The sequence below is a fragment of the Ambystoma mexicanum genome, chromosome 3q (genome assembly GCF_040938575.1).
Source record: "Ambystoma mexicanum isolate Mex_15411 chromosome 3q, UKY_AmexF1_1, whole genome shotgun sequence".
NCBI lineage: Eukaryota > Metazoa > Chordata > Amphibia > Caudata > Ambystomatidae > Ambystoma > Ambystoma mexicanum.
This window is the reverse complement of record NC_090926.1, coordinates 904,765,219-904,790,438: the sequence shown is the minus strand read 5'-3', so window position 1 is coordinate 904,790,438 and position 25,220 is coordinate 904,765,219. Positions and strand designations below refer to the sequence as shown.

Below are 25,220 nucleotides of genomic sequence, written 5' to 3'. Positions count from 1 at the left end.
AGCGTTGCATGCAGAGCAGCCATGCCAGCCGTGGTCTTTGCCAAGGCATCAGAGGCAGAGTGCGTGCAGTTCCGATGTGGGGAAGGATCGGTCGCAGGCCGGGCACCTGCTAAAGCATGCTGCGGCTAACATGCACCTGTGAAGGGGGTAGGCACCAGGGGACTGAGTATCTTTATCTCTAAAATAAAGAGTGATTAGTATGAATAGAATAAAAGGGAAAAATATGCCCGGCGAAGCCTAAAAGCGTGAATTACAAGGAACAAAGGACCTCAATTATAGCTTAGTTGAAAGAGGTCTACACCCGTCGACACGGAAAAGAGCACTGGAGTGTGGTGCTAGTGGGTGGAGTCAAGGGAGCCCTGGTCCGGGGTCCATGCCCCTGCGCGCAACTAAATTTAAAGGGGAAGACCATTTTCCTGGTGAAAAAGGTTCAGTTCCCGTCCATAGTAAGGTTTGTATGTTGTTATTCATTCCTAAATTGCCTTTAGCGATTCATTGGCAAACCCATCACCAATTGGATTCTGTGAAGGACATAGTTTATTGGACAGCTACAAACACATGCTCATCCAAGAGGAGGAAATTGTCACGCTCACCTGGTCTCCACAGGGGCGTAGCACGTGTCTGCAGGAATGATGTCTTCGCTGGCATGGTGCTGCGTGATTGGTGATGTCGCTGCGACTTCTCCCTAGATATCACCCCCCCGAGGCTTTGGTCTGCAAGGTCAAAATAAGGTATTAGCGACTGGGGAGGGAGTTGAGTTGGACCCACCTCCGCCACCACCTGATGCCCTTCTCCGCTTGCTCTCACTTTGAGGTTTTGTAAGGTAGGCTCTCCGTCCTGCAATCTAGCAGGGGCGCGAATAATACAGTCTTTCCAGGATCGAGTTACTTCACTGATCCGATGAGCGACTGCCGAGTCTTGGAGAGCTTGGTCAAACAGATAAGTCTATATGCCAATGATTGCTAGGTATAAAGTCTTTGAGTCTTTATTTTGCCCCAACTCCTTTTAATCAGTGTCTTTGTTTTTACTTTCAGGCGCGACTTCGAATGGATTTTGCATGAGGGTTCAAATGGACTTAGAACGCTGAGCAGATGTCCTACAGGTGAGTGGAGCGCAAGAATGAAGCGCTGTAAATCTGAAGTAATGTTTTTCCTTTCCGTGCTTGACTAACCTGTCACTCTTCTTCTTTTGCAGAGGCGGCGTGGCGCTGGAATGAAGAATGGGGGAACCGCTCCGAAGATGTTCCGGAAGGATGCTGAACCCGAGAGGACTCTTACAGCCAGAACGAAGACCGTCCCCTTCAGCCGGTGCGAAGGGCCGGGAGCGGCTGAAGAAGCTGAAGAAGCAACCGATGGAAGGATGCTGCAGGTAAGGCTTAGCCATTGTACTGACTTGTTTTTCCTCTGTCTTTTTCCCTTCCAGGTACCAATGGATGAAGTCCTGGACGGGCGTGGCTGTAGAAGTTCAGGAACAGAACAGACACAGTGAGCGGTACGCTGCAGGAGTGCAGAACAACGCGAAGCGTGTTCTGTATGCAGGGCGTGGTATAAATAGCCTTGCAGTAGTCCCAGGTAAAGTAGTCCCTTTACCACACCCTGTTCTTTGAATAAAATAGTCCCTCAGCCACACCCTGAGGAAACAGAAAGGCTCAGCCTGGCTAGACTGGGCAAGTAGTTCCACATGATTTATCCCATATTATGAGCCTTGATTTATCCCATATTATGAGCCTGGTGCCAACGGCGCCAGGACTGAGTCCAAGAGGCTCTGGGGGCTTGAAAAGCCCTTATGGGAGTCGCTGACTGGGGGGGCCCATCAGATCCATGGAGCCTTTAGTGCGAACCATGTCAGAGATCGACAATTATTACTTCGCCATCTTGAGGCACGGACCATTTGCAAACTTAGATGTACCACGCATGGATAAAACAAAGATCATGAACTGAATGTTTTTCTATGATGTTGGGGGATACGGCCCTGTCGGTACAGTTCCAATGGGATCCCATACCTAACAGTTTGACACATTATACCCTTTGGCTTAACATGCCAGACCCTCAGTGTTTGCTCTCTTCCTGCCTTGTCGATAAGGGGGCAGCCGGTATAATTCTTTCGGTTTCTGGACCCCCTTCCCAACAATTATCTTACACATGACATTGTGTAATTATATATAGATTTCTCCTTGTCATTTCCGTAAGCATATGGGGGGTCTTTGGAACCCCAGCGTATAAATTCTTTAACCTTCATTTTGCTTCTATTCTTAAATATTCTGAACCATCTATCATTTTTGTTCTCTTTCACTACTAACATAATTTGTACTATTTGTTCTATCTTTTCCTATTTTGTAATCTGCTTATTAATCACATTGTCTTTTTCCTAAATTCCCCCCTCTCTAAGGAAGTTACAATTCCATCAATTCCCGGGTGTTGCCACTCTTTGGCATAATATATTTTTAGCAGCAGATGTCCATTATATATACATATATTTTGATTGACACTCTGCTAAGCAATGGAATTTAACGCCACTGAATCACATGATTGCACCATGTGAGGTGCTCGATTTAGCGAGTACTCGTTATATACAATTTCATTGGGTGTGTTTGGAACCAGGAAATTCTCATACAGTGCATTATGCGTATATTTTTTCCACACTATTTCATATTCATCATCAGATTCAAGCATTCTATAATGGTGCTGGATCAGCAGATCTGTTTTCACTTTCAGCGTTGTATCACGTGATCGGGGCACATCACGTGACCTGAATACAGACGTAATATGAGGAAGTAGTCACTTGCGTGTAATACACGGATTTGCGACTGTGCACCACATGGGTCTTGTGGCGCTGCCCCGTGAAGGGACGCGCGCGCGGCGGCGTGACGTTGCACGTCGCCGCGTGCTGTATAAATAAACGGGGCGTTCCCGGCCACGTTAGAGCGACCGGGAAGCCCGAACTGGAAAGGCGTGTGTCAAGTGTGGTCCTTCCAGGTTGGGGGCTTACGGGACCGCATGGGGCAAAGGACAAACCCCCAACAGTGGCGACGAGTGATGTCGAATGCCCGGGCCCGGCGGTGAAAGCATTCCGAATTTTTTGCCTGAAATGGAACGATTGGACATTTCGTTTCACGCCGTGGCTGCGGATCACACACGCGGCTGGCGGCCATTTTGTTGGTGAGGCCGTGGAACTTCATCAGGCTCCGGTTCGGAGGGTGAAGGTGATCCAGGTCTAATTTTTGGATATTCTGCTTGCTGGCAGATTAATCTCCACGCCCAATGCCTGGTTTGTGGATTTTACTCCAGATTTGGGACTTCTACGTCGAGTGAAAGCTAGGAGAAGGGCTAATATGGCTGGGCCTGCTTAGCCCACTTCATTTTCTCAGCTTAATTTTTGGAACACCTACACCCTTGAGTCTTGCAGCAGCAAGGGGACACGGTGCTTCTTCATCCCTTTCATCATCAGGACGCTGTGGCTTCCTCTTCGCCCCCTTCATCATCAAGGTGGACTGCTACAGTGGAGATCTTCATGTTGGTATTCTTCTGTCTTCTCTTCAATCTCCTTGTTGCTGGAGGCAGCCTCAGCTGAGCTGAGGGCAGGATACCACCACCTCTCCCCCATGTTGGACTGTTGCTTTGCCTGGATGGGGTGGTCAATCCATGAGGAGGTGGTGGGTGGCTGAGTTGCGGCCCTCAGGACCCAAGGTGGGGTTGCCTGTGCGCTCAAGCCCATGAGTGACATTGAAGATCTGGACGGTGTGGCCGCGGCAGCCGCACAGCTTCCCCAGGACGGTGGTCAGGCGGCAGCTCATCGGCAGGCCGTTCAGCCCCCGGCGCTTCCAGTGCAACAACCAGTGGCGGCTCCGCAGCTGCCCCCTCAAGTTCAAGTAGGTGGTCTAGCTCCTGGGCCTCAGGGGCCACCGGCAGTACAGATTGCTGCTCAGTCAGGACCTCCCATCATGGCTCAGGCACGAGCCCAGGTAGCCCTGCAGCCCATCCCCGAATTTGATGCGTCAGGCTCACCATCCAGCCTGGAGCCCCAGTGGAGGAGGTGGGTTGGTCGCCTCGACATGTATTTCAGGGCCACTCAGGTGATGGACGACGACAGCAGGGTGGCTACGATGCTGTACTCCGCGGGGCCTGTGGTCCAGGAAATTTTTGAGGCGCTCACTCCAGCGGATGCCGCCTACGATGCGGCCAAGGCAGTACTCCTGGGCCCACTTTCTACCCCTCGCCCACGTGGACTATGAAAGATTTGTTATGCTATCGGCCAAACAAAAGGAGGATGAGACACTGGACACCTTTTATGGTCGCCTGCGCCACCTCTCCCTGGGCTGTGCGTGGGGGGACGCGGAGGACATGATGCGCACGATGCTGATACAGGCGTACTCCTCCGGCAAACTCAGGAGGCAGGTCCTGAGAGAGCCGGGTATTACTCTGCCCCGCATTCTGGAACTGGGCCGGTGCCATGAGGTGGCGGAGGCTCGGGCAAGCAAGATGGAGGCGGGGTCCCGCTCAATAAAGTCGGAGGAGGCGTGTGCAGTGTGCCGTGGCGGCAGAGGAGTGAGAAGGCCTGGTGGGGGACCCCGTGACAGAGCTGGGAGAGCGGGGGAATCATGCCAGAAGTGGGGCTATGACCTCCTCCATCCGACGGAGTGCCCGGTGGCTGGGAGAACATGTGGTAGGTGCGGCCTGCCTGACCATTTCTCGAGGGTGTGCAGGGCAGCCCTGCCCGTGATAGTGGCGAGAGGCCCCGCTCGGACTTGGGCTCCACGCCAGGACCACCCACCAAACGTGGCCCAGGTGGACCAGGGTGGAGAGGAGACCCAAGGGGATGAGGCCGAGGAGGAAGAGGAAGAGAACATTTTCTTTGTTTCCAGCATGGAAGTCCTGAAGGGGAAGGGCAGGAGGCAACCGAGGTGTGTGGTGGAGGTCGACCACTCGCCAGTCCCGGTGCTGGTGGACACCGGAGCCTCGGTCAATATGATGGCCCGGGGGCACTATGATGCCCTTGGATCGCCCCCAAAGCTGGTCACGCCGAGAGCCCGCATATTTGTGTTTGGAGGACTGGAACCAATACCGCTGGACGGTGCCTTCGTGGCAAGTGTTGAGTATGAGGGCTCGCGAATCAAAGCCCGGTTCTATGTGACCCCTGTGAGCAATAACACTCTGCTGAGCTGTGCTGCCGCCGAGGCTCTCGGAATTGTCAGCTTCGCATACTCGGTGTACCTCGAGTACATCAATGATCTGCTTGACAAGTATGCCACCCTCTTCAACGGCATTGGAAGGATGACCTGTGACCCGGTTAGGCTGCACATCGATGACTCTGTGCAGCCCACTGCATTGAAACACCACAGGGTACCGTTTCATCTGAGGGAGCAAGTTGACAAGGAGCTGGACAACCTGGTGAGTCTAGACATTATCGAGAAGGTCGAGGGCCCGACCCCCTGGGTGTCCCCAATCGTTGTGGCTAGGAAGCCCAAACAAGATCTGTGTGGACATGAGGCTGCCCAACAAGGCCATTAAGAGGGAGCAGCATCTCACCCCCACCATCGATGACATTATTGCTGAAGTGCAAGGGGCTCGGTTCTTTTCCAAACTGGGAATCATCAGGTTGTCCTCCACCCCGAGTCCTGGTACATAACCACATTCACTACTCACCGTGGACTATACCGGTACAAGAGGTTGAGCTTCGGGGTGTCATCGGCGGCAGAAGTCTTTCAGAACATCATTAGAGGCGCCCTCGCAGATCTGGTGTCCTGAACATTAGCGATGACATTTTGGTGTTCGCAAAGACCGAGGTGGACCATCTGTGGAAGCTCGGAAAGACCTTTGAGCGGCTGCAATCTCTAGGCCTCACCCTTCATCGGGACAAATGTGAGTTCCTGCGTCCCTCCATCGAATTCTTCGGGTTTGTGTTCAAGGAGGGGGGGTCTCGCCGGATCTGAAGAAGGTCCAAGACATTAAGAAGGCGCAGCCCCCCCGAGTCGGTGTCTGATGTAAGAAGGTTCCTCGGGATGGTGACCTACTGTGGGCGCTTCATCCAAAATCTCGCCTCGAGGTCCGAACCACTCAGGGCACTGACGAAGAAGGAGTCGGCCTGGCACTGGGGCCCAATGGAGCAATCGGCTTTTGAGGACATTAAAAGCGCCCTGACAGCAGAGGACACCATGGCGTTTTTCGACCCGGAGCTGGCATCGGAGATCATTGTAGATTCCAGTCCGTTTGGCCTGGGTGCTGTATTGACTCAAGTGGACCGGGACAGGGACATCCGGCCCGTGGCTTACGCCAGCAAAGCGCTCTCAGAAACTGAGCAAAGATACTCCCAGATTGAGCGGGATGCGCTGGCGGTCCTCTGGGATTGCAGACATTTTCGACTATGTCTTGGGGCGTCCAGTGACAGTGGTGACAGACCACAAGCCCCTGCTTCCCATTCTGGCAGGGTCATCCTCGAAGCCCCCGGCCAGAATCGAGAGGTGGATGCTTGCTCTTCTCGAGTATGGAGTTACACTGGTGTATCGGCCGGGTGTCAACAATGCGGCGGACTACCTCTCCAGACACCAGGGAGTGCGTGGGGGAGAGGAGTATGACACCTGCGCGGAAGAGGCCGACGAGCACGTTCGAATGGTGGTGGAGGCGGCCACGCCGAATGCGATACCTCTGTCAGAATTGGAGGCTGCTGCGGCCGAGGACGAGTGCTTTCAGATCCTCAAGCACTCAATGCAGCACGGGTCCTAGAAGTCCATCCTGGAAGCTCTGGCGGGGCGGACCCAGGAGGCCAAGACAGGACTTGAACAACTATGGAAGGTCAAGGACGAGCTGTCGTTCTCGGCGTCGGGCCTGCTGCTCCGAGGTGACCGGATAGTGGTCCCCCAGTCCAAGGTAAAGGAGGTGATCACCTTGGCCCACCATGGGCATCAGGAAGCCGCCAAGACCAAGGCGAGGCTGCGGCTGAAGGTATGGTTCCCGGAGGGTCGATGACTTTGTGGCGGCCTGTGTATGGTGCCAGGCGGCCTCTCCTCTACAGCGAGAACCAGCGATCGAGGTGATGCCCCGAGGCATGCGGCCTTGGGAGGTCGTCCATGCGGACTTTGGGTCCACGTCCGTAGGCACCCACTTCATCGTAACTGTCAACGAATACTCACGATATCCGGAGGTGGAGTTTGTCGAGTCGGTGGCCTTCGAGCACGTGGTTGTGGCCGTGGAGAAGGTGTTTGCTGCCCATGGCTTCCCCCACACCCTGTGCTCGGACAACGGGTCGCCGTTCCAGAGCGAGCGGTTCTCCGAGCTGATGGAGAGCTGCGGGGTTCAGCACCGGAAGGTGTCCCCGTTGTGGCCCAGAGCAAACGGAGACGCTGAGAGACTGATGCGGACACTCAACAAGACCTTCAGGATCGCTCAGGGACAAGGGCAGTCACTCCAACGAGCCCTATACCAATTCCTGCGGGTGTACCGCACCACCCCCCATGCCTCCACGGGGGTGGCTCCGGCTGAGGCTCTGGTCAAGCGATGCCCCCGGGGTCTGCTACCCGAAATCGGGGAAAAAGAGCCGGGAGTGATTGACAACCAACAGGTGGAGGCAGACCGGCGGGTGAGGATTGAACAGGAGAACATGCGACGGGGTCTCCGGCCCCAGAGGCTCGAGCGGGGGATGAAGTCCTCATCCGCAACCAACACCCACATGGAAAGCTCTCGCTCCCCTATGAGCCGGAGCCGTTGGAGTGGTGGCTGTAAAAGGGTCCATGGTGACTGCCTCGGACGGAAGGTCTGCTGTCACCCGGAATGTCAGCTTCTTTAAGAAACTAGGTGACCCAAGAACTGAGCCACCGCTGGAGCCTGACTTGACGGAGGTGCCCGAGGACGGAGGAGTCCCCTGCAGCCCACCAGAATCCCCGGTCCGGGGGACGTCTGCAGAAAGACTTCCCGTGCCGGAGGTAAGTGGGAGGTACCCCCAGAGGGCTGGGCGAGGGAAACCCGCTTACCTCAGCGAATACGTGCTGGGACATTTGTTTGGTCAACCGGAATGAGGGGATCCGGGTGGTTGACATTAAAGTGACTGTGGGTGTGAATTGTTGTTGTTAACTGTTGTGTGGTTTGCAGTGTATAATAAAAAGCAGTTGTGTGTCCTCCCGGAAAAGGAGGAGTGTGGTGCTGTCCCGTGATGGGACGCGCACGCGGCGGCGTGACGTTGCACGTCGCCGCGTGCTGTATAAATAAATGGGGCATTCCCGGCCGCGTTAGAGCGACCGGGAAGCCCGAACTGGAAAGACGTGTGTCAAGTGTGGTCCTTCCAGGTTGGGGGCTTACGGGACCGCATGGGGCAAAGGACAAACCCCCAACAGGTCTGTGACTGAGCTAACGCTATGGAATAGTCTCCAGGATACAAGATTGACCAGGTAACTAAATGCAAGCAATCTATCATTGCACGCTTGTTCATTATTTTATTATTAGTGCATTTACACAGAGGCCATATATTTTGTATTTGCAGAAATCTTATCATGTCTTTGATTATTTCACTTTCTTGGGCAGGAATGTGTTGGGTCACTTTGGGTACTTATCCCCCTGGTTACAACACATGGGTGTTACACTGTTCTGGGAATACTGTATCATGCACCTATGTCAGTGGGCTCCAGCTACGGGAAGCTGTGATTATCTGACTAAGAGCACTACCACAATGTGTTACATTGGGCTTTTTCCAAACCATAATCCAGGTGCTAACTTGAAATTTTGTTTTTTGGTTTCCAAACAACTTATTTCCGGTCCCACGACATTGCATCATATACATCTGCATTGGTAACTAATGTACTATTAACGTATTATTGTGAAAAATATGTGTTTTTTCTGTCTGATTTCTTACCCCCGTTTCGCCATATCTGATTGTTTTTGTTTTTGATCTGGTCCTTTATGTTATGGATTGTATATAGGTTTTGCTATTTCTTGTTCACACGTATATTTTAATTTGGTCATCTTATTTTCACAATGACCTTGTCTGTTGCCTTTTGGTATCAATTTCTTTCATGGACATTGGTTATACAGTTTTGCCTTGAGAAAGACCCGTGAAGGGTCAAAACACGTGTCAGCAGGTCCGATAGACCTTATTAAAATCTTTCCTCATAATTATTTGTTTGCTACTAATTAATATGGTCTCTGTATATTTTGGTTTCATCCTGGTACCGATTTAACTTAACTAAACTAGCAGCCCCTCTCCTACATGGACTTACTGTCCCTTACTGTCCCTTTTTTGTTATTCATTACTGATCTTGCCAACTGTTGTACCAACTCAAATATGGTTCACTGAGGGCATACCCACTTGAAACGCTAAGTATTTCACAGATTTTGCGAGATGATATTTAGCCAATTGGCTGTGAGGTGGGCTTTTTTCAACTGGTTGTAAACGACTGTTAGCTGTTGCAGGTGTTCCTTCTAGAGGGAGCTACATATCACAATGTCATCTAGATATAGCCTGTTTTTGCTTTTGTTTCCTTATACAGAAGTCCCTCCTACTATCCCTTAGTCAGGTCAAGTGTTGAAATATATTTGACTGGCCCCAATATGTCGACCAATTCTTAGATCCTCTGCAGGGGATAGGCATAAAATGTACAGATATCATTTAGAGATCAGGCTCACTTGCTACTAATCTTCCCTATTACACCCAAGTCGAGGATCTTTTTTAACTTGCATGGAAGGTCAGAATCAGGAGACAGACAACGGGACATTGTATTTGACTTATCTTTATTCTTCTGCCACAAACCTAAGCTGCCCCAATGTCTAATGTTCTACTCTCTAAAGCAGTGGTCGAAGTGTACGAAAAGAAGTAGTGGAACTATGTTCCCTTCTGGCCTGCACTGCTCCCCACAGACCCCCTCGCCACACCCCCTCGCATGCACAATAAACCCCCAAAAAAACATGTGCCTGCCCTTTAAGGAAATGTCCTGTGCGGTGCACTGAAAGTGCAAGTTTCAACTTCTTCCTACACTTTTATTTTAAAACGAAACCGTTCTGGAACGGTTTATTTTAAAAATAAAAGTATAGGAACGGTAAAACTTAATTAAAAGAAGTAGAGAAGCACTGCTCCCGACCGCTCCCGCCCACTTCGACCACTGCTCTAGAGAAAGTATCCAAAGGGTGCTCATTAGGATATCTTTACAAAACCAAGAAAATAAAAACCTCTGTCCAGAATCCTAGATTAACCTAAGCTCTATCCATATCACTATTAAAAAACCAAAAATCCAAAAAAAGATAAGCTTAGGCCATTGGCCCTCGCAGCTGAATGGTGGCTGGTTTCTGACCCATACCCTAGTATTCCCCCTGTAGTAATGGTATCGCTGGTATGCTGTACCAAGAAAGTTCTATTTTTTTTCCCCTGAGGCAGTACTTGGGTTCCTCACCCCCTTGAGATTTTGGTCTCTCGCCACTCTCTTCGGTATGGCTTAGCTTTCCCCGCCTAGGGGCCTTATTTACCTCACCTGCCTCGGCCCTTACTCACCCCGCCTTGGGGTCTTGTTTCTTTAACCCCACCTTGGGGTATGGATCAGCTTGACACACTGAGGTGTCTGGGTTCTCGTGCCCCAACTTGGGGTGTTGCTCCCATCCTACATGCCTTGGGGTATGGTGGCTCACACCTGACACTGAACTATTATTGGGCCTCCCTCTCTTATCCTGGTTCCCTGAAGTGACCGCATACCTCTCTTCTTGTCGCAGCACTCCTCAGAGACTCAGGGAGTCTGGTCCAGGCGTTGCTGGTTCCTCTGCGCCCTCTTCTTTTATTTTTTATTTATTTTAATTCTTGATAGAGCACCATTCTTCACTGACGATGAAACGATGGTTCCCAACCGGTCAGCAGTGCTGGTACCTTGGTCTGCCTCTTGTCGGGTGGCTTGTGCATCGCGATGTTTCTCTGGGCCGGGCATTGCAGGTTCCTCTTCTGGCAGGGCTGTCAGTGTTGCACGGGCTCAGCCTCGGTCGGGCTCACCACGCCTGGTGTACGCACTCCGCATCTTGCCACACCTCCCAGGAGGAGGGACACGTATCCACCACCACAGAGGTCTCTCTCCTTGTACACAAGTGGATTGGATCGTTATCCCTGGGTCACCCACAGCTCTCTCAGACCCGGCAGCTCCTGTGCACACAGCGAGTCAGAAACCATACCAACCATCCTTACAGGACTTTTCCTGTCACCATCCATTTCAACTCCCATACATTCAACAAAGGCAGTATTGCAATCTTGGAAATAGGGAGGATAACATATTCCTTTCTATGGACGTCCTGTCCTCTAAAGGTAGGTCACCCCCAGAGGGATCCCGCATAGCCTGCTCCCTAGGGGTTGCTAAGCTGAGCGGGCTCACCTCTCTAGTCCCAAAGGGGTTGGCTTCTCCTTGGGAGACGGGCACATTTTCAAGAATCGTCACACTCGTCTTTAAAGATTTGCTTCTGGTTGCTGGTATGGTCTCAGCCAGATCACCCTTTCTGGGGGAGTGGATACTTTGCGGATTATCCCTTGCACCCAGGTTTTTTTGAGACATGGAGTTTTGTGGTATTTTGTCTGATTATAGTGTGGATGCTTCTCCTCTTTCAGTCTCTGGTGGTCTTGTGAGCTTGGACTCGTTGCACAGGCTGTTGTCTCCATTTGCAGAAATTATTCTGTCGCTTTTCTGGGTCTCATTTCTTCCGCATTGGGTGCAGATTCTGGTTTTCTTGCTTCGGCTTCGCTGCTTGCTTTCTGCACCGACATTTGGTCTGTGAAAAGGTGAATATACACTGGCAAGTATCGTGTTGAGGCAAGGCTGGAGCAAACCGTGTACTGTATAATAACACACTGGCACATGGGGTGGCTGGCAGGGCAGGACTTTTGGCCTTCTAAGCTGCCACCATTCATCTCAATGGTGGAACTGGCTTTGCATCCCTCCCTAGTAGGCCTACCACCCCCGGCTCTGAGGGGTCCACCATCCCCTATTGACAAAGCCAGCCTGCTGCCCATGTCAAATCATGTGGCTACAAACAATCCAGTGTGGATGGAGATTTTTTTTAATTTTTTTTTTAGGTATCAATGTAAAAAGGCTTAAATGGATTTACATTATACTCTAGCTCCTTCAGTAACTTCTAAACGTCCCATTGCTGATACTAATGGGTGGTTGGGTGTCCTGGCTATCGAATCAATACACTGTCTACATGGCTGCGGCAAGAGAAGCAACTAAAGTAGAGAGAGCTAACTGTCCAGTTCGTCCACGTATCATTCTCTTTTCAGTCTGCAGATGGAACACAAACCTCCTGTGGTCTCTGTCTTCCACGGAATGGGCTCAGCCAGGGAAGTAGTTACAGCAACAAAAAAGGGGGGAAATCCAGTAGCATAGTAAATACAGATAAGATACCTGCGGAAGAGTTTTGCAAGAGAGAGGTTGAGGCATTTTACCCCATCAATAAGAAAGAAGAACCATATGTTGTGGGGAAGGCAGATGCAAATGGAACAGGGCATAGGTGGGTTTCAAATGAAAATATCAATCAATAAATAGATTAAATGTTTTTAAAAAAATAGATCAAATTCACTGGCCAAATAAATTCTTTGTAATGATTTGTCACTAAAAAATAAAAATTATCATTTTGAAAATAAACACATGGAACAGCAAAGTGAAAATAGCACTTTGAGTCTGCATGGAATCGCAGCTGAGAACATTGAGCCTAATTATGAGTTTGGTGGTATCTCTACGGTAAATCTGCCGAGATACCAGACGGATTTACCATTACCACCACTGCTTAATTTGTGGGGGTGTTTGCCAAGGCTCAGCCCTGGCACTTATTTCTGAGCCCCAGCACTTATTGTTTCAGACTCACTTTGATTATGAAGTGAGGATTGTCGGTGCATCCATCAACCGCAATGGGCAGGTGCGAGCTGTAGTTCAACCCCAAATGTATCGACACAAAGGAGCAGTTGTGGGTGGTGGCAGCAATGGTGGGTAACCGCCAGCCGCAGTGTCACAGGCGTGCTAGAAACTATTTGGGCACTAGCACTTATTTTCTTACAAGTTAAATACTGGTCACCACCACTTGGTCCAGCGGAATTACTCCTGGATTACAAGTGGCAGTATGATGGTGTGAGTCCCCATTTAGGGATATCAGGGTTATTACCACTGGAAGTAATTCCGCCAAAATTGCCGTTTTGTGGTGCTAAGGTGCAGAATTACCTCCAGCATTTTTCCTCAACCCCACAGCCAAAACCATAGTTGGGCAGTGCGGGAATTCGGCGGTAACGCTGTTACCACTATTACCACAGTTTTGAGCCGCACCACCCAACTCATAATGGAGCCGGTTGTTAGTTTCTAGTCAGTGCTAACGGAAACCAGGAGCAGTTCTGCAGCAGTGCCAACATATGCCAAGACATTGCCAATGAATGCGTCATGAGTTAAGTGTAGAAAGAAAGGCCGGCTTGGTTCGTGTCCATCAGAAAGGGTGAATGCTTAATAACCGACCTAATGGAAGCCCAAAAAACAGCAAGCCCTAGCCCACTATGAGGAATACACGAAGCCCATCTTCATAACCGCACCTACCAGATCAAGTGAACTTGGGAAGAGGATTTGGTGGTGTTGTACAACATCATTTCATGTGATTAGAAAAATGGCAACTATAATGAGGGTGTGCGGTTACTATGAGCCCGGCAGGCTGCCTTAAATGGAAACAGCACAACAATCGGATCAAAACCAAACCATCTTACATGACTACCCATAAGAAACCTGTGAATTCCAATCTCCCGTATCAATTCGTGATTTGCACTTTCACAAGCGATTATCTTGTATACAAGCCAGCAACCCCAAAAGAAAAGCGTGTATGTTATGTAACAAACGTGAAATTATGTTTAGGACCCGTCGGAAGTGTGTATTTGATCGGTTTTGCGGTACAGAAGACGTCCACGGCACCACAAAGAGAACATTCCCTGTGATACAATGATATCAGGCGCTCATAATGTGCTCGTTTTTTCCAGGGATAAATGTAAACTAACGACAATGCGAAATAATTATGCCCCATCCTTTAAAAGCAGTTTGTGTTGAAATGCACCAAAACAAGTTCCCCTGAAACGGTGGAGATGACGCAGCGTTGCCATTCGGCGTACCTTGGAGGCGGATGCGGCATGGTCGTGGGTAATGAGGTTCACGTCAGAGTCATACTTGCTTCGTAGCTGCAGAATTCGTTGCTCACACTCCTGTAAAACACGATCCTTCTCTTTCTGGAGCGAGCCGTATCTAGGGGCACAAGAAGGTGGGGGCGAAGAGAAGAACATTAAAACCAACAACCGTTTACTACGCGATTATGGAGAGATGAGGCGCTCCTCACAGCCCCCTGGAGTCGGCCATTCCATGGCGTCACTCTCAGATTTAATAAGCATTCTGGAGACAGCGCTCACACTTGAGGACGGATTAACCTTACCGCAGTCTACTTGTTCACCCAGAGCCTCGGGTGCTCTATGGGTGGCCGTTTTAACTGCCCTAAACCGCAAGAAGCACGGAGTCCGTGCATGACAATCTAATGTAAACTCCAGTTACAGAAATGCATAACTGTATGGCAATTACACTAGAAAAATGCAACACTTTCTTACTTTAGTAAACAGACACAACAGTGCGCTGGGAAAACTTTAGCACACATGTGTTGACTGTAGCCACGAACCCAAATTGTCTGCTTTCAACTTAACCTGTGTTGGTGCCCAGTGGGGGCACGTGGAGCATGGGCATTAGGGTGGTGCGCCCAACCAATATGTATGGAGGGGACCAGATGGAGAAGCAGAGTGCTTCTTTCTGAGCCCATCCAGTCTAAAGGTGGCTCAGTGGAGTGCTCTTCCGGGCACAGCATGAGAATAGGATCCATGGCATGGATCAAAGATCAACAAGCCATGCATTGGAAGCTTTAGTATCACTGACTCTGCACGAACAGGGTGGCACTGGCGAGGCACGGCGAGTCCTGGTGTGCTCCACCCTTGCAAGAGCAGAACCAGCCGGTAGTGGTGCAAGCATGTTGGGATGGGTTTTACTTATAATTGTGAGCGCCGCAACCCATACAAGCATGGTAAGCAGTGCTCACAATCACAATTAAACATTGCCTGACATGCGAGCATGGCAGGCAGTGTGCAATGTATCCCTATTAGGTAGGCCTACTTGATGCTGGTGCATGTTGCAGGAAGACTCCATAGGGATCTCCAGCATTTGCAAGCAGCTCTCACAATGAAAAGTAAATACTGCTTCTAACTTTGAACAGCGGAGTGTAAAAGTGCAGGGCAAAAAGTGGCGTACATATGTGCATGCCCGCCGTTTGCCCTGCGCAGTTGAACTCCGCAAATGACGTACATTTGGCGGCAAGCTGGGCCATCTTAAGCACTTTTGGGGCCCTGGGCACGGACATCTTTGGGGGGCTCCCCCCACCAAACCAAAGGAAGTGATCAAGAATATCCGCGTTGCCCCCCGCCGCGATCTCAACCCATAGGTTGATATGCTGCCTCACAGCATTACAAATAAGCATGTTTACACCCTTTGAGTCCCCTCCGCATTCTTGCTCTAATCAGAATGATATACAACTACCATTTGAAGGCCAACATTATCAGTCTACGAAGAGGTTACTTCTGTTCTAGCATAGATACAGGAGACCTTTTATTTAAGAGCTTTACATACTTCCAAAACACTGGCTCGTGAAATTGTCATTCATAAACGTGCAGAAAAACCTTTGAATTTTACAAAAATGCAAAGCGTTTTTTGTGTCAAACAAGCAGACTTTAAAATATGCTTGCCCGAGTCCTGCACCATCTAGTCCGCTCCCTTCGGTCTACTACCCCTTCCACTCAAATGGCCTACATAAGAAGAAAGTTCAGATAATGGGCTAAACGATGCCACCAGCAGGCAAGAAGGCAAACTTCACAGAATACAGTACAGTACAGTAATGTACGAGATATTAGATGATTTGACCAGGATCACGCAACAATGTTTTGGTTCCAAATCATCTGTTGGACTAACAGTTCATACTCATCGTTGTACGTGATTGCATAGGTTTTACAACGCCCCATCTGAAAAAAACTATTTCTAGACCATCACCAAAAGGATGACATGTTCATTTTTATTACAACCCCTATCTGGTGCAGGTACATTGCTGAAAATAGCACTTGTTGTGCTGCAAGACCAGGTACATATGCAGGCAGCTTTATAAAACTTCAGACACAGTAAAGACTCAGCCAGCCTTAGACGAATCTGCTATTGTTATATTGCATAGGAACACATATCTCTGTAATGAGTGCTTAACACACTGAGCTAACTTCTGAACCATTGTGGCACTCAATTTACCAATATGCATTTCAAATTTGGCTATTGCACATGATTAACATAATTCCCACAGGAAGGAAAGAATGCTACAGGATTTGTGCCGCAAGGAACACACACATTATATATACCACAGTGTTCACAGAAAGCATTACATGATGAATTGATCGATGCAGAATGTACTTGCCAAAACCGACAGGCAATAGGTTTAGAGCCTCAGCACCATGCCATAAAATATCATGATGTGTGCTATTTAAGTCTGGTGAACAAAGAAATCTTACTTCCTTAGATCAGGCAGCCTTGTGGGGCCCCCTCCAATGTGGGGGCCCTGGGCAAGTGCCCCTTTTGCCCTCCCATAAAACATCCCTGGCGGCAAGCCGTTTACGTTGCAGTACCAACGTAATGGCGCCCCGCCGTGAAATTACGATTCTGGGCAAAATTAGCATGCATTTGTGCGTGGGTGTTGGAGGCAATTAGGAGGTCAGAGATTTAACTTGAGGTAATGACAGTGACAAATGGGGTAGCAAGGGTTTAACAGAGAAGTTCTGGGGACAACAAATGTGGCGTGAGGCATAACCGAAGGTTAGGAGGTTGATGTATACAAGTGAGGAGCAGCAGTTCTGTGAGACATGGGGAAAATAAAGGGTTATGAGGCAACTATGGACAATGGGAGTGATATGGTGCAAACAAGGTGCAACACACTTACAGCTGATCGTATTTCATTAGCTAGCACAGGATAAATGGTGTGCATTAAATGATGAATTGCTTATCACAATACTTAAAACTGGGGCAATTTCTATTGGCTTATGATTGGCATTTTTCCCAATGAGGCACTGATGTAGCATAATTATATGGTTGCAATTTAACTGATGAAATTCACAATGTTGGTCCATTTTTATAAAGTACTAATGGTCAGAGAACCTCCTCAAACTCTGCTGAGTGGGTTCAGTCTTACAAGCAACACTTGTTCCAATTTCGTGACGAACACTTAATGGCAATGATGCAATATGCTGATAAAAAAGAAATCATTATTTCATTATTTTGAAAGAAAAAAATACTTTGAAATGGGTGGGGTGTGATAGGAATGTCACATTCGTTTATTAACATACGGCGATGAACCGAGTTTAACAGACCACTGGGTATGTCCAAGAAATTGCTGTTTTCCGAACCAGGAAGCCAACCACTCATTTTATTTTTTATCAAAATGTAGTGTCAGATTGTTTTGATCATGTAGTTTACAGCTACCTCAGAGCCCCTATTGTTGAGATGGCAACCACTCTCCAATTCATACGCGAGCCCTTCCTCCTTTTCTAACCAGAAACTCATTTACAAGGCGTAAAACATAGTGCAGCTTAAAATTAAGCTGTTTGGTAGAAATACAAACAGAATTTATAGTAAGTAAACAGAAGATCACAATGATCTGCCAATAGAAATCAAGATAGTGTCAATTTACCAGCTGCCGTTTCATCACACATGGTCTGAGCATTGACACTGCAGGGTCACAATCAATGATTTTCGACCATCAGATGACCAATTTCTCATTAAATTATTGTGGCGGTTTACTACGCAGTCACACTCAACTCAGGGAGGCCCTTCCCCTCCCCAATCAAGGTGGCTCACAACAAAGCACTATTTTGATTCAGTTTGGTAAGGCCTCCAAGCTGTCTCACACCCAATCCCAACAAACACCTGTTGCCGCAATGGACTAGGAACCAGGCTGGTGTGTAGTAAGAACATAGATTTACTTATGTAAACCAAATTTGACAAATAAACATCAGCCACCAATGCTGTGGCAACACAGGAACAAAAATGACTTCCGTCATGGCACCAACAGAGAGATAATACTAAGATATGCAGTCACAATTTCTCACAGGATTTCTTTTCAAATCACTCTCCAATACAGAAAAAGAACAATTCAAGGCACACAGTGATTGCTGATTTGGTTAGAATTCTTTTTCTCCCAGCAATCCCCAGCCTCAAAACATCAATGACACTTGACCACTCTGAGTTGAAGGCAAGTGGCAGAGAGTGGGAACACAATGGGAAAATCGTTTTGGGTTCAGATAGAAAAATGCACTCTTAGGAGCAGAGATTCAAGGGGAAAAATCGTTTTGCACTTATTACTACAGATGGCATCTGAGGGAAAGCAAAACAATGCCACACCTAAAAAGAACACACAGGCAGGGTATTGTGGTTTGGGTCAGAGCACAATGGGGACAAAAGGGCAATTTCGTTTTTCCAACCACACATGCAAAGGAAATACAAGGCTTCACACTTCTGATTTAAAATGAAGGGGATCAATGGGGAATGTCATTTTGAACCCTGCACACTCCCTTGGAAACAGGGTTTTGGGATTAATTTCTTTGAATTCAGGACACCACTTTCTGTACCGAAGTCAGGGGTTTTCTTACAAATAGTCAATTAAAATTTTATGTCTATAACGGCTTTATGTCAAGTATGTTAGGACTCTCTCTGGAAAAACATGGAGGGAACACATTACTGCCGAAAGAAGAAATCTACACTGGCTGGCCATAAAGGAACGCACTACATACAAGTCCCTAACTATGGCTCATCGCTGTCTTTATGGACTGGCTCCAACATACCCGAACAAACACTTCAAGTGGTATGAACCAAATTGAAATTTAAGATCAACAAACAAAGGCACACTTCAAGCCATACAAACCAAAAAAGCTAATGGCTTAGGCCGAGCCTTCACGGCTAAAGCTACAACTAAATGGAATACGCTGCTTGAGACTCTCAGAACTGAACCAAACCTCAACTTCTTTAAAAAGAAATTGAAGACCCTACTCTTTAAATAAACCCATCATCTAAACAACTAGATCTTAAAAACGTAGGTATACATGTTGTCCCGTCGCCACGGTCTATGTCTATATGGAATGCATTCTGATGCCTGCGGCCTGCAGCGCTATACAAATAAATAAATAAATAAACACACACACACACACACACACACACACTGGGAGGAGCTTGCTAGTTTTGAATGCTAATCCCGTGAATTCTATATGAGAATTAATTGATTTACTTTAATTAAATATGCTAAGGATCTTCACAGACAAACAGGGTATTTTGCTATGGGGAAATAACTAGAACAACACGTGAGAAATGCTACCTATTCTACGGCTTTGGGATAGTTTTACTTACAGGAGAGGCCTTGTAGTGGGCATCAGGGAACAGCAGTGCACCTCTGGGACAGCAAGGGTGTCAGTCAAGGATAGTCCCCTCTGGCTCCTCTAAGAGGCCCCAGTCAGTCTCCAATGCAAGATTTGGGGCCTCGCTGCGTGGGTGTTTCTGGCAAGAGTTTAGCAGCAGGGTACCTCCCGAAATAAAGTGAAAAAGCCGAGTTCTGAATAAAACTGGTCGAATTATAGGGCAAATTACATCACAACTTGTCAAGATTAGCGCGCAAGGGATCGTTTGGTTATATCCACACACCTCCCCCACCTGTGCGCTAATAGGACAAGGAGTTGAGGGGTGTGAGTTGGGAAAGCTGGGGGATACTGTGGAGCGACCATCTCATCATCCCATTCATCATCAGACTACCAACTCCACTCTGCATCCAGGCCCCCAAATTCAAAACCACCACAACAAAAATCTGGAAAACCATCAAAAAAAGCAACCTGTTTGAACAACTGGAGACAACCAAACCCTCAATTACAGATCTAGAGCTGGCTGACCAAGACGGGAAAGCAGAGCTGCTACACAAATGGATCGCTGATACAATCGAAAAGATCGTCCCAGAAAAACCATTCACCCCATCAAAAAAATAAAGCAATGGCAATATGGTTCACCCTACTACTAAGCACCATAAAAAAGGACAACAAGAAAATGGAGCTGGAATGAAGGAAAGAATGCAACCCAGAGAAAAAAAAATGGTTCCAGAAACAAATCTGAGCATACAAGAAAGAAATACAAAAGGCAAAGAGAAGGCATTATGACGACAGAATCACCAATGCGACAAACTCACAAAAAGAAATGTTCAACATCATTAAAGAAAAGAGAAACCCACAAGGCTGCGAAAACACCCCAACCCCCCCAGAGAAACTTTGCAACGACCTGGCAGACCACTTCAAGAACAAAATCAACGACATCCGACAAATCATACAAAACAGACCAATCAACCATAACATCCAACCAACCGAACCTAACACAGAACCACAACACAAACTCCAACACATTCCGTAAATATCAGCAGAGGCTTTCACAGCAAGAAATCAGGTTCACCCATAGATCCGTGCCCGCCTGACATCTACAAATCAATCCTCACCCAAGGAACACCATTAGAATATTACAGAAACCTCCTAAATCTCCCACTAGCAACAGGAACCGTACCAGACACATTAAAATCAGCATATATCAAACCACTCTTAAAAACATAAGTGGCAACGTAGAAGACCTCTCCAACTGCAGGCCGATCTCAAACATTCCCTACCCAGCAAAACTCCTGGAAACCTACGTATACAAATTAACCCAAGAACACGTAGAAAAACACCACCTGTTGGACCAAGCACAAGTCGGATTCAGACCCACAAGAGGAACTGAAACAGCACTACTATCCATCTATGACGACCTAAAAACAAATGCGGACTCCGACACAACCTCAGCCCTGATTCTGCTTGACCTCTCTGTAGCCTTTGACACAGTTAACCATGCGACCCTAACCAAAAGACTAGAAGACATAGGCATTACAGACATGGCACTACTCTGGATTAAATCGCACACAGAACAGAAACCGTTTAGTTAAAGCCCTTAAAAACCACACCACAAGTCAACGAATGGAGTACCACAAGGGTCGTCACTATCACTGCTGTACTTCAATATCTACCAAACTGCACTAATCAGAATCTTTAGAAAAAACAAAATTACATGCTACAACTATGCAGATGACACTCAAATCATCTACAAAATCGAAGACACTCAAACAGATCACTCAACCCTAATCGAGTGTCTTGAAGAAGTCTTTAATTGGATGAATGCCAACAACTTGAAAATCAACCCAGGAAAGACAGAAATCATGATTATATCCAAAAAACAAGAGAACACCACCTATATTCCATGGCCAACGGAAATGGGAACCACACCAATTCCATCTAAGGTAGTACAAAATCTGGGAGTCCTGATGAACACCATAACCTTTGAACCACAAATAAACGCAATAATCAAGAAATGCTTCTTCCTCCTTCACACAGCAAGAAGAATCTTACCTTTCCTCTCCTTCACCCACAAAACACTCACAATAGTCACTTTCATCATGTCAAGAATCGACTATGCAAACAGCCTCTATCTCGGGAAGCCAGAATACCTACTGAAGAAACTACAACGGATTCAAAATGTAGCAGCCAGACTCCTCCTAAAACTATCCAGAAGAGACCACATCATTCCAGCCCTAAAAACACTGCACTGGCTCCCAGTCAAACATCGCATCACCTTCAAAAAGATGTGCATGACACACAGTTCAATCAGCAGACAAGGAAAAGAAATTAACAATCTACAAGCCAATGAGACTCCTCGATCAAGCAACAAAATCCATCTGGAAGAAAAACCATACCTTAAGAAAAAAGTCAGAGGCTCCTCCTTTTTCCACTTAGCCACAATAACCTGGAACAACAACCCAAAAGAAATAAAACACCAAAGACCACCTACAATTCAGAAAATGACTAAAAAGCTGGCTCTTCAACATCACAGATTCATACTGAAAAACAAAACCACCTAACGGGAAACAGAATGAAAAGGATGACAAATCTAGGACAATGACAACATCTAGAATAAAGAAATGCTTACTACAACTACAGAAACAACACTAAGTCTAATAGGACATAAGCGACACCTATGAGGACAGAATCCAGCATCCCTAGCCAACTCCCAGCGAACAACCTTCACCCACTCAATTAATGCCACTATAGATCATACCTGTATAAAGTTGGGTGAACGTTAGCACTTGCCACACTAAGCTGTGGATATTGGCAGGGGCATGGACCGAAGAGAGTTGTGAATGAAGGCAGACGCCGTGCCTGGACATAATGCAAGCACTAGCATCGCCACATTCCAAAGGGGGTAGGAGCGATAACATAAATGAGCAACCGAATAAGATGATGAATGCCGACCAGCCCAAACACATGGAGGGAGTAAACCCAGGATTACCGATGCCGCCCTCCTATTAGACTAGATTGGGAATGCCTTCTGGGCTAGACTGCAAGGGACGCACAAACACCTGCCCTCCCCGCATACAAACAAGGGCCACCTAGGCAGCCGGTACCCAAGTTAGGCAAGGTTAAGCATATGAACGGATGCCATATGGGAAAGGGACCATGAGTGTCGTACAGCCCAGATCTGGACGTAGACACGGAGACACCGCACATCCCACCTAATTAGAAATACAGAAATTTAGCGCCTCACTTCAAGACAGCAATGCCAATTAACCAACCCACTAATAACTTCACCCTCTGCATCCACCTCTCAAATTCTAACCAAACACAACCACAAACCTACAACACAACAATCCGCACAAACTTCCCTACACTGCAACAACAAACAAAGCACACACGGACCCGCACAACAGCACACAATGTCTTCCGACAATATAACACCCCAAGCCCAGCCAACGGAATTGTGGGCTGAGGCTGTCAACAGCACATCACTGCTCTCTTTCACTTCTCCAGCTCATCCCACCAACTCCCCCCCACCCCTCCCTTTTTTCAGAGCTGCCAGAGTGCCAGGGGACCACTCCGGTGTTGATAGTGTGCAGTACAAATATCCTTTAACATTAACATGCCAAACTGACATGTGGGTTTAACCTCTGAAAATCTATCAACATGGCAAGTACCCTAATGTTTCAAATCTTTATATGTATGGGTATAGTTTTTAAGAACTACATTTTACAGCAAATCAGATGATGCTAATCTGATGTTGGCACGCCCTTCCTGTGCAGAGATACAGTTTTTCTTTTTTTACTGAGGAGTCAGTGAAAAATATGACACTTCATAGTTCCCATGTTACTGTTGTCTTTCACCCTCACACCAACTCTCTAATCTCTCGGAATCATGGGAAGGCCCAAATCAAATTTTCTTAAATAACTTCTGTTATGTTTATCACACAAAAATAGTTTTGCCATGGTTCAAAAGGGAGTACTTTAATGAAAAGTCTGGAATAAGCGTTGTGGCATATAAGATGCCCTTCTTATACAATACAATTATTTTTTCCATTAATTAAACCCCAGACTCACATGCCTCACTCACTCTAGCCCCCACCTTTTTTCTCTAAGTTTAATTTATCCGTAAACATGTGACCAGCCAGATGCTAGCTTATGTTTATCTTAGCCTATCCCTCCTTGACCTCCCAATGGTCCTGGCTATAGCTTGAATGCACATTTTATGGCAGTTGTGACCTCAAGGTCACTTCTGCTGAAAGAACAGGCAGGGCTTTATCTATTTCCACCGTGGTTTCCATCAATGGCAGTATATTTCTTTGTATTTTTAAGCAATGGACCTGATGGATTGTTGACAACCAGGTCTCCCTCTCCAGGACAAGCAGAGGAAAGGTCTTTGAGGTAAAGTTTCATTTCAGTGGAAATGCCCAGCCGCATGTACAATTCTGCAAAAGAACAAGTTACTCTCTTACCTGGTAACGTTCTTTCGATGGGATGGTCAGACGACGTATTCCATATCTATGACAGTAATCACCACAACTGTGCTGCTTTGGAAAATCATTCGGTGTCTGCGTCCTGCGTAGATGACGGCGATACGCCGCCCTCGAGGACCTCCACCGACGGCCGAAGTCACTGCATGTTATAAGTAGGACGCACGATGCCCGTAGCCTAAGTTGTAGTTTTTTCCCAGAACGTGTGGCACCAGTCTTCTGCCAGTCTGACCACACAAAGCCTTGCGGAAACGTAAGCTGCAATCGCATAAGAAATTCTGTAGCGGGGAAGGCATGGAGGGAGCGATATGGAATACGTCATCGGACCATCCCATCGAAAGAACGTTACCAGGTAAGAGAGTAACTTGTTCTTCGAGGGGATTGGGTCCTCAGATGTATTCCATATCTATGACAGACTCCCAAAGCAGTACCAATGCAATGAGGTGGGAAAAGAATTTAGAAAACAGAAATTTAGAATGCCCAATTAAATTGCGGAGTAAAGGACTGCCTTGCCAAAGGCCAGATCCTGCCCGCTGATGGAATCGAGGGAGTAGTGATGTACAAAAGTATGTACCGAAGCCCAGGTGGGTGCATCACAGATGTTACGAATAGGGACACCCGTCTGTAGGGCAGTAGAGGCAGCCATACCCCCCTGGCAGAATGGGCCCGTAAGCCGACCGTTGGATCCTTACCCGCCAAGCGGTAACACTCAGAGATAGCCAAAATAATCCAGCGGGACAAAGTCTGTTTCGTCACAGCTTGTCCAAAATGCTTTCCAGCGTAACCAATGAAGAGTTGATCGTCAACTCTGACTCGGGACATGCGTGAAATATAAAAGCTTAACGCTCTCCTAGGATCAAGCCTCTGGAGCCTCTCCTCTTCCTTACCAGGATGTGGAGGAGGATAAAATGCTGGAAGAATAACCTTGGCCTAAATTAAATTCCGACACCACCTTCGGAAGAAAGGAAGGACGAACTCCAAGGACAACCCTATCCTTATGAAACGCAGTGAAGGGTGGCTTCACTGAAAGTGCCTGTAACTCATTCACTCTGCGAGCGGAAGTGACCACAACCAAAAATACAGTTTTAAGAGTTAACAGTCTCAAAGGGCATGAATGCAAAGGCTCAAATGGAGCACCCATCCGAAACTTGATAACAAGGTTCAAATCCTAACCGGGCACCTGGAAAGGTGATAGAGGGAACACATTAGTGAGACCTTTCAGAAACTGAGAAATTAAAGGATTTTTAAAATAGGAACACTCTTCAGACGAGCGCTTAAATATGGACAGCGCCGCCAGGTA

The 25,220-nt window shown here is 47.6% G+C and overlaps 1 protein-coding gene across 2 annotated transcripts in view; it reads right to left on the bottom strand.

The window, feature by feature from the left end:
• The window catches only part of CEP112 (centrosomal protein 112), a 3,147,769-nt gene that overhangs the window by 2,266,579 nt on the left and 855,970 nt on the right, over positions 1-25,220 (bottom strand). For both annotated transcript variants that reach the window (XR_011305153.1, XM_069655053.1), the window contains exon 14: positions 14,083-14,212. Coding sequence is in view for 1 of the 2 variants with exons in the window: in XM_069655053.1 (XP_069511154.1) it covers positions 14,083-14,212 (130 nt within the window). In the remaining variant the exon portion in view is untranslated. The remainder of the gene's footprint in view (positions 1-14,082; positions 14,213-25,220) is intronic.